The 10,410-nt window shown below is 43.5% G+C and overlaps 1 protein-coding gene across 1 annotated transcript in view; it reads left to right on the top strand.

Moving 5' to 3' along the window:
- The first annotated feature begins 7,417 nt into the window (after positions 1-7,417).
- The window catches only part of LOC125481448 (sestrin-1-like), a 17,412-nt gene continuing 14,419 nt past the window's right edge, over positions 7,418-10,410 (top strand). Inside the window, exon 1 of the mRNA XM_048592999.1 lies at positions 7,418-7,620. Within this exon, the coding sequence (XP_048448956.1) occupies positions 7,519-7,620 (102 nt within the window). The 5' untranslated portion in view covers positions 7,418-7,518. The remainder of the gene's footprint in view (positions 7,621-10,410) is intronic.

Raw genomic sequence — 10,410 nt, 5'->3', positions numbered from 1 at the left:
TCTTCACACAATGTGTATCTTAAAGCGTAGACTTTTTAAAAAAAATATATTTAATCATTTCATATGTAAGGAATATTGCTACTGTAAACTTTTCCTGTTTTCACCCATTTGCTAAATATTGGCTGATATTTTTCTATAATGGCCAAAGACTTAACCAGTAGCTCTAACTGATGTAGGATATTTTCTTTTAATCACTGAGTTATAAATTGGCCTGTATCCTGAAAGGGCTGTGGAATTGGAATCAGTGGCGTCTTTTTAGATAGAATTGGACATTATTCTGTACTTTCAGGACTGTGGGAAAAGAGGCCAGTTGGATAGTTTCTTCAATGAAACCTCACAAAACAATGGGCTGAATGGCTGCCTCCTCATCAGGACAATTGTAGGAAAGTCAGTAATAGTTACTTGTTCCAGATGGGTCCAATCCTGTGTACTCTCTTCCTTTCTATCAGGCCTGCTGAATAGAACTGTATCATCAGTTATTTGCCTGATAGCATGCGCGAGGCTTTTTCCCAGGGAGGAAGGATCAATTACTAGGGGATGCAGGTTCAAGGTGCGAGGGGAGGATGTTTAAAAGAGATGTGTGAGGCAGGTTTTTCTCCACAAAGGATGGTGAGTGCCTGGAACGCGTTGCCGGAGGAGGTGGTGGAAGCAGACACACTAGCAGCATTCAAGAAACACCTGGATGAATACATGAATGGGAAGGGAATAGAGGGATACAGATCCTGTAAGTGAAGACAGTTTTAGTACGGAAGGGCAAAATGTGGTGTTGCAGGCTTGGAGGGCCGAAGGGCCTGTTTCTGTGCTGTATTGTTCTTTGTAAAAAGCACATCCTTAGCGAATGTTTATGGCCACGTGCTGTCAACATTTAGCAATGGAGGGATGAGGGAGCCAGGCTTTGGGCCTATCCAGACAGTAACAGGGCTGAGCCCCATGCTGTTGGTGTTGATGTGATCAAGATACTGGCAGCCTAATGACTGAGCTAAACTACCATCTACCACAGGGGGCTGCGCAGGGTGTAATTTTCATAGAATCATGAAATCCCTACAGGGCAGATAGAGGCCATTCGGCCCATTGAGTGTGCACTGACCGTCCAGAGAGCATGCCATCCAGAGCCAGCTCCCCACCCTTTCCCTGTAACTTCACATTTCCCATGGCTAACCCACCTAGCCTGCACATACCTGGACGCTATAGGGCAATTTAGCACGGCCAATCCACACAACTTGCACGTTTTTGATATGGAGGTGCTGGTGTTGGACTGGGGTGGAAAAGGTCAGAAATCACATGACACCAGGTTATAGTCCAACAGGTTTATTTGAAAACACGAGGTTTCGGAGCCTCACTCTTTCTTCGGGTGTTAGTGAGAGAGGTAGCATCAGACACACCGTGTAACAATTGCCAAACAGGGATGTCCCCTCCCAGTTGGGGAACACTTCAGCGGCCAAGGACATTCGGCCTCGGGTCTTCGGGTAAATGTTCTCCAAGGCCGAATTCAGGATACACAACAACGCAGAGGCACCGAGCAGAGGCTGAGAGCCAAGTTTGGTCCCCGTGAGGATGGCCTCAACCGGGATCTTGGGCTCATGCTGTGCTATAGGTGACGCCACCACACTATACACTCTCACGCATACATACCATGCGCTCGCGTGCTCGCGCACTTGCACTCGCACACTCATACACTGTCTCTCTCTCTCTGTGTCCACACACAAGCACGCATGCTCGCTGTCTCCCCCCCCCCCCCCTTGCCCCCCCCCCAACCCCCACCCCCCCCCCCTCCTTCCCCCCCCACCACGCACACACATACACACACACACACACTCTCTCTCACACTCCCACACGCACATGCATACATGCATAAATCTATGGGGTGAATTTGTATTTGCCGATACATTCTATTTTGTTCAAAAAGCGCACAATATATAGATAGTTAGTCAATGTGGTGTTTTATAAGTTCCTGCTTTAGAAATAAAACCAGTCTGACTCCAAACCAAAACACAAATAGATTCTAAACAAGGCCTCACACCTAACATGCATTGTCTGACCTAAAAGGTCACCTCTTCTTTACACTTCTCAGTACAGTGACTTGAAAAAAATTCAAGAATATACATATACATTTTAATCAATTAAAACCTTCTAACTGATTAAAGATTTAACAACATCTTAGGTTTGTTTAGTACAACCTCATCACTTGTGTAACCCTTTGTTCTTTTGCTTATGAATTCTATGTCTCATGCCATCTCTTTCTCTAACACCTGAAGAAAGAGCAAGGCTCTAAAAGCTTGTGTTTTCAAATAAACCTGTTGCACATTTTTGGACTGTGGGAGGAAACTGGAGCACACAGAGGAAACCCACACAGACATGGGCCTTACATGCAAACTGTACACAGACAGTCGCCTGAGGGTGGAATCAAGCTCAGGTCCCTCAGTGCTGAGGTGGCAGTGCTAAACACAGCCATTGTGTCACCCCTACTTTTTCCTGGCAACAGCTGTTCAAAAAAAACAAATATAGGTCCAAAGCAGGAGAAATACTAAATTCAACTTGATCACTGAAATCACGCCTCCTAAGTCAATGTCTCTGTTGGATTGTGAGAGAGAAATATTGGCAACCAGATACAAAGAGATTATTCTGTGAGGGAGGCTGAATAGTTTGGTCCTATACTCATTGGAATATAAAGGACTGAGAGGTGACCTTATTGAAACATACAGGATTCTTGGGGCACTTAGCAGATTAAATGAAGACAAGAACATCCCCTTGTGGGAGAGCCTAGGACCAGAGGGCATTATCTCAGAGTAGGGAGTCACACATTTAAGGCAGATGAGGAGTAATTTCTTCTCTGAGGGGAGTGAATCTGTGGAATTCTTCACTAGAGAAGGCTTTTGAAGATGGGCCATTAAGTATATTCAAGGGTGAGAGAGATTTTCTTTTTAATCTGTGAGGGTATCCAGGGTTATGGAGAAAAGGCAGGAAGGTAGAGTTGAGGATTATCAGATCAGCTGTGATCTGATTGAATGGCGAAGGAGAGTCGATGGGCCGAATGGCCTGTTTTTTTTCTTCAATGTATTATGGCCTTATGGTTTCAAATGCAATTCAGATAATTGTCAATTAAAAGGAAGCCACGTACTTTTTTCAGGGTTAAAAAAGCATAAAAACAAAGGATGTTGCCAGGGTTGGAGGCTTTGAGCTATAGGGAGAGGTTGAATAGGCTGGGACTGTTTTCCCTGGAGCGTCAGAAGCTGGGGGATGACCTTTGTAGAGATTTGTAAAACCATGAGGGGCATGGATAGGGTGAATAGCCAAGGTCTTTTCCCTGGGGTGGGGGAGTCCAGAACTAGAGGGGCATAGGTTTAAGGTGAGAGAGGAAAGATTTAGAAGGGACCTGAGGGGTAACTTTTTCAGCAGAGGGTTGTGTGTGTATGGAATGAGCTGCCAGAGGAAGTGGTGGAGGTGGGTACAGTTACAACATTTAAAATGCATCTGGATGGGTATATGAATAGGAAGGGTTTGAAGGGATATGGGCCAAATGCTGGCAAATGGGACTAGATTTATTTATCGTTTCTGGTTGGCATAAACAAGTTGGACTGAAGAGTCTCTCTGTGCTGTATAACTCTTGTGAGTCTATGACTATATAATGGTAAAGAAGACTTAATTTTAACTTCACCTTTCACAATGACAACTTTCCAAAATACTTTACAACTAATGAAGCACCTTTGAAGTGTAGTCACATTTGGAATGCAGGAAATATGGAGCAAATTTGCACGCAGAAAGCCCCCACAAAGTGTAATGTGATAACCACTGAAAGGATATGTTTTAAAGAGAGTTTGTGGGAGGTGATTCAGGTATTTATTTTGTTTTTGTTTTAATCAACCTGTTCAGATAGAAACATAGAAAGTAGGATCAGGCGTAAGCCATTCAACCCTTTGAGCCTAATCTGACATTCATTGTGATCACAGCTGATCATCCAAATCGATAATCCATTCCCGCATTTCCCCCATATCATTTGATCCCTTTACCTACAACTTCTTGAAATCGTACAATCTTTTGGCCTCTACTGCTTTCCATAGTAGAGAATTCCACAGACTCACCACTCTCTGGATGATGAAATTTCTCCTCATCTCAGTTCTAAATGGTCCACCCCATATCCCTAGACTGAGACCCCAGTTCTGGATTCCCTGGTCATCGGGAACATCCTTCCTGCATCTCACCTGTTAGAAGTTTATGGGATTCTATGAGATCCCCCACCTTCCCATTCTTGTAAATTCCAGTGGATGCAATCCTAACCGACTCAGTCTCTCCTCATGCATCAGTCCTTCCATCCCAGGTATCAATTTGGTAAAGCTTCGCTACATTCCCTCCATAGCAAAGATATCTTTCCTCATGTAAGGAAACCAAAACTGCATCCAATATTCCAGGTGTGGCCTTACCAATGCTCTTATAATTGCAGTAATACATCCTTCTTCCTGTACTCGAATCCTCACTAATGAAGGCCAACATACAGTTTGCCTTCTCTACTGCCCTCCGCCTGTCCAAATCACTCTGTAACATCTCAAAGATATTTTTGCTTTGGAGAGATTGTAGTGAAGATTTACCAAATTGATTGCTGGGCTAGGAGGACTGATGTATGAGGAGATATTGAGTCTGTTGGAGTTTAGAAGAATGGGGAAGTTGGGGGTGGGGGGGGAGATCTCTGAATCCTTCTCACAGCTCACTCTACCACCCAGCTTTGTGTCATCTGCAGGTTTTGAGATACATTTAGTTTCCTCATCTAAATCATTAACATACATTGTAAATAGCTGGGGTCCTTGTACCAATCCGTGTGGAACCCCGCTAGTCACTGCCTGCCATTCAGAAAAAAAACTTGTTTATTCCTACTCTGATTCCTGTCTGCCAACCAGTTTTCTGTCTGTTTCAATAGACTATCCCTAGTCTCATGCACTTTAATTTTATCCATTAATCTCTCATGTGGGACTTTGTCAAAAGCCTTCTGAATGTCCAAATCAACCACATCCACTTGCTCCCCCTCATCAACACTGAGTTAATCCCCTGAAAATTCCAGTAGATTTGTCAAGCATGATCTCAATTTCATAAATTCATGCTAACTCTGTCTGATCCTGTCGCTGTTTTCCAAATGCTCAGCTATTAAATAATTTATAATGGACCTTAGCATTTACCCCACTACCAGTGTCGGACTCATTTGTCTGTAATTCCCAGTTTTCTTTCTACCTCCATTTTAAATAGAAGGGTTACATTAGCTACCGTCCAATCTGTAGGAACTGGTCCAGAGTCTAGAGAATTTTGGAAGATGACCACCAAAGCAATCCACTATTTCTATGGCCACTTCCTTAAGTATCCTGGGATGTGGATTATCAGGCCCAAGGGATTTATCTGCCTTAAATCTCGTCCATTTCCCCAATACCATTTCTCTACCAATATAGATTTCCTTCCATGACTTAAACCCTGTGCTCACCACTATTTCTGGTAGGTTATTTGTGTCCTGCTTTGTGAACACTGAACCAAAGACTGTTTATTTGGTCAGCTATTTCTATGTTCCCAGTTATAAGTATCCTTGGTTCTGACTGTAAGGGGCTGTTGGGTGATATTTCTCTCTTTTACCAGTTTCTCTCCTTGACCTGTGCTGAAGGGCTTGAGATATTTTCCAAACAACCTGTTCAGAGATCCTATTATACACCTCTGGAAGGAGGAGCTTAAATCTGAAAATCTGAGCCTGTGAGCTCAGAGGTCAGGATATTACCATTGAGCCCTTTCTGTGGAAGGTTGAAGCTTTACTGGGGAGCTCATTTCAGGTGGCCATTGTTTATTTTTCATATTTTACAGTGTGCTCCTCCCCCACCCCCAGTGCAGGAAAAGCTGGGATATCTCAAGCACACACACATGGTCTAGACTATTCTCTGCCGCAGAGGTCAAAACTTTGTATTTTCAGGTTTGGTTCTTAGGGCTTAAAGGGATCAAAGGGTTTGGGAGAAAGTGGAAACAGGGGACTGAAGGGCTGAATGGCCTATTTCTGCTTCTGTTTTCTATGTTTGTAACTCTGGGCTATGAGGACTGTGTGGAACAAGAGAGCTTTAAGCGGATGGCTGTAAGGACAGTTCCTTTTCCTGTTTACAGGCACGTCACTATTTAAAGAACTAGTTGTTGCTAGCGGGACATTATTGGCTGGTTATGCAACCAATAGAAAACCTCAGGTTGGTCTGGGGGATCCTCATTGGTCACGGTTGGATACAAAGTAACTTTGATCTGATATCTTAAATCCACATCTAGCTTGTTGCTACTTCAATGTAACTCTGGCTCAATCTGCAGCAAACTCCCATTGGCACAACTGGAAATGCCCTGATCGAATTAGTTCCAGGAACTGGTCTGTTACTTGGACCAAAGTTTAACGCTTTCCGCCCCTTTTGGCCTCAATTTACAAATGTTAAAAATTCCTTTTCCTCCTCAAATTCCAGATATAAAAGCACATTGTGTTCTAATATTGTAGCTAGGATTGGAACGAAAGTTTGCTTTTCCGATTTCACTTCAAATGTGTTTGTGGGCTGAAATAGAGTTGTATTTAAAGTTGGTAGGGCTGTATTCAGTAGCACGGTGGAGGTTTGCGGGCAGAAGCTGACACAAAGGATTTTTTTTTAATGGGCTGTGGGAACTGAGTGTATAAACAACTTAAAAACAGGATGGCTTCAGCTCAGGCACTTCTCCCATGAAGCTGGAGGAGAAACTTTCCTTCAGGAAGTAATGAGGAGCTGGAAGGGCTGGGACACTCTCCATCTCGAGGGTTTTATAAGTTTGAACATGACCCGGAGTTCCATAAACTCTGTCTGCACAAAAAAGAAACCTTCTCCGGAGGAAGTTTGGGCGCATTTTTTCTTTTAACTTTTTTCCCCAACAATTTCTGCAAAGGGCTTTGGGGAAAGGAGGATAGATGCAAAGTGTGCTAGGACGGGAATTGTATTCTATATTGTTCACTGTGTTCCGCTTTTCCCCCCAGGGTAGGCGAGTCCAAACCTACAAGGTTTAAGATGAGAGGGGAAAGGTTGAAAAGGGACCGAAAGGTGTAACTTTTTCACGTGTAAATGACACTATTTATGTAAAAGAGGGGGCGGGGACTCATTCTATATAAGGCTCAATGGGCGGGGCCCGAGTCCGTGTGGGCGGGGCTTGGTGCGCTGGGCGGAACTGTGGGGGCGTGTCGCTGGTGTTAGGGGCGGAGCCCCTGTCTGTATAAGGCGCTGGGGGCGGGGCGTCGATGGATGGGCACGGACATCAGGGAGGGGTGGGGTTGAGAGCCATGGGCGGAGCCTCTGTCTATATAAGGCTCGGGGAGGGGGCGGGACCTGGGGGGGGGGGGGGCGGGGCCTCTGTCTATATAAGCGGCGGGGGGCGGGGACCTCGCGGACTCTCCGCGTCTCCGACCGTGAACGGAGCAGCCCCCGGTTCTCCGGCTCTTCACCCTCCCCCCCCCCCCCCCCCCCACACCACCAACCCTCAGCTTCACCGCCGGCTCCGTGCGGGATGCGAGTGTCCGCCGCTGCTGCCTCCGTTCCCTCGGGCCGCCTGGAGCCTGTGGCAGCGGACTGTCCGACCTGCCAGCAATGCAAGCGGGTCCACACTAAGGTACAGGGAGAGAGAGGGTAATCACCTCATCACAGAGGGCCTGGCCCACACAGTGTGGGCCTATATGTGAGAGATATACCGTCTGTAACTTCTGTAGTATACCGTTTATAGGTATTGTATGCCATCTGTCTATACCTCTTCTATACTGTCTGTGACATATATACCGTCTATCTATATTATACACTTTGCCTATAACTATTGTATGCTATCTATAACTTAGATACCATCTATAATATCTCCCAGAAATTGGCCTTACATATATTATCTGTCTGGCTATAACTATTATATATCATCTATATGTTTCTGTTATGTTGTCTCCTAGATGTTCGCCATATGCTCTTTTTCTATATCTCTATTACATTCTGTTTATAACACAGCTGAGTTTTTATTTTTTGCATCGTCTATTTCTGTTTCTCTACTGGTCTCTGTCTCGAACACTATTGTTTCTGTCACTGTAGCCACCTCCTGCCAGTCCAGTAGGTCTGAGGATTGCTGTCATTACTCTTTTGTTGGATTCTGTAAGGGCGAATATATCAGGTCAGCTGGAGACTGAGCTTTGTGTGAATGCCTCATCAGCTTGATTTTGCGTAAAGAACTGAAAGTGGACACTTTCTGCCCTCAGCTTACTTAGCAAGGGGATAATCCCAGGCTTTTTATAATGTGTGGATTTACTTCAGTAGCTGGTGCTCTGCTTTTAATGCTGTGCCTATTTCATCCACATTTTCTGTTTGATAGGAAGTTGTTCTTTTATGATCTGCATGTCAATTTGTCATCCAGTCCCTTTAAAATATGATGCAATACAGGGAATGTTTTCCTTTTTGTAAGTACTGTTTCATTGTTGGGGTTTAATAGTGAGTTCCTGCATCATACAAGGGTGTGCAACTGGAAAGGACGAATTAACCTTCTCCCCTCACAATCCTGTCTTTAAGTTTGCTCATGCAAGAGTTTTTCCTGGATTCCTAAGTGTGTGTGTGTATGTATGTGTGTGTGTGTGTGCGCGAGAGAGAGAGAGAGAGATGTTTGGAAATGACTGTGAAGGTTATGGAATATCATTACTGTGTGGTCTTAATTAGAAATCAACACCCCCTCCCCCGACAACTGTCTCAATTTTCTTATTTTGGAAACTGTTGGTTGTTTAAATGCATTCAAGATGATATTACGTCATAATGAGCTCAGTAAAATAATAAAAAAAAATAATTTTGATCACCATCAAAAGTCAGACCCATTATTGGATGTTCTTCTGTTCGTTAAAAATAAATATTTCAAATCTAAACCTACCCACCATTTCTCGGGTGTCTGTATTTGAGAAGAACCCGCTGTAGTTGGTTTTTCTTTTAGATTCCAAAGTCACCCCTTCCCAGAAGAAGTGGAGGTTGTTTTGCAGCTGCAAAATAGTTCAAACTCCTGATGCAGATTCTGGAACAATAATACTCTTTATTTTTGTATTAAAAAGTGGAACTTTGAGCTTTAGGCCCTGTATTGAATTTGTCACCTCAGCACTTATTGTCTCGCAATTACGTTCCAACTCCAACTTTTGGAGGTTAGCAAAGCAAGTTTTTTTTTAATATTGGGAGTAAAGGGAGAGTAAATCTTTAACCACCATAAGGAACCTGAGTGATTTTAGACATGTTCAGTTCTGGGTCAATAGAGTCTGAAGAATTATTAAACCATTTCTTGAAATCTGCAAACCAATCTCACTCCCACTCTTAAGCCATTCTTGGCAAACTATAAATTTTTGTTGCTTGTGGGTGTTGATTTGAATGTTTCTTCATTATCCATTCCTGAGACTGTGACTTGGTTTGGGAGAATTTTAAGGCTAAGTCCATAACTGTGAGATGTAACGACACAGGGAACATGTGCTTCATTGTTCAGTAGCCCCCAGCTTCCATTTGTGGTAAATGTATCAAATTTGTCATCTCTATCATCTAGTATTTCAGAATGATAGTTGTTTTTTCAAATTCACACCTTTGAATAAGTTTTTGATTGTGTGTCTTGATTTTTCTCCTGTAACTCCGTGATGTTTGTGCTTGTTAAGGGCCTTGGGAAATTGTTTAGCTGAATATTTGTTTATGTTGCTGGTCACTGTTGATCAGGACTAACCGTATTGTCTTCCTAATGAATGAGAATTGAGAGACTAAGTTGGTTTAAAAATTCTTGAGGTCTTCCGATTTCCACCTGAAACCAGTTGCGTCCAATACAAACCAGCAATCAAACCTGGGACCACATTGTACAGTATGCTGTAGCTTCAGAAGGAGAGTTGAAAATATGGGAAGAGTGGTTACTAGGTCAGGAGCACTGTTTTGCATGCATCCTTTCTAAATTGAGGAAAACAACTTCAGATGTTTAAATGTTGCATAGCCCCACATTGATGAGGATCTATCTGGACATGTTTCCAAACCAGGCGTGTAATTACAATAAATGAACAAATTGCCTTACTGGTGGCAGAAATGGTTTTTGTTGCTTGGCTGTGCTTTCAAAAGTAAAACAGCAATTAAATATGGCGTGACCTGCTTATAAATGTGCAACGGGGAGCAGATTGTACTGAAGTTTGCTTACTTTTCTATTTTGATGAAAGATTGCTCAAGAGATAAGAACAAAAGACTTCATTGCAAATGTCAAACATTGGAGACCTGAAGATATTATGTGCTGTTGGTGCGATGGTTTACTGAAGGTCGCTTACCCCTCAAGTCAGTGGCTGAAATACAAACAAGAAGCTAGATGAACACAGCAGGCCAGGCAGCATCTGGAGGAAAGGAGAAGTCAACATTTCGGGTATTACCCTTCTTCAGG

This window comes from Rhincodon typus, unplaced genomic scaffold, assembly GCF_021869965.1.
Source record: "Rhincodon typus isolate 14 unplaced genomic scaffold, sRhiTyp1.1 hic_rhity00002197, whole genome shotgun sequence".
Classification (NCBI taxonomy): domain Eukaryota; kingdom Metazoa; phylum Chordata; class Chondrichthyes; order Orectolobiformes; family Rhincodontidae; genus Rhincodon; species Rhincodon typus.
This window is presented reverse-complemented; position numbering and strand designations above follow the sequence as displayed.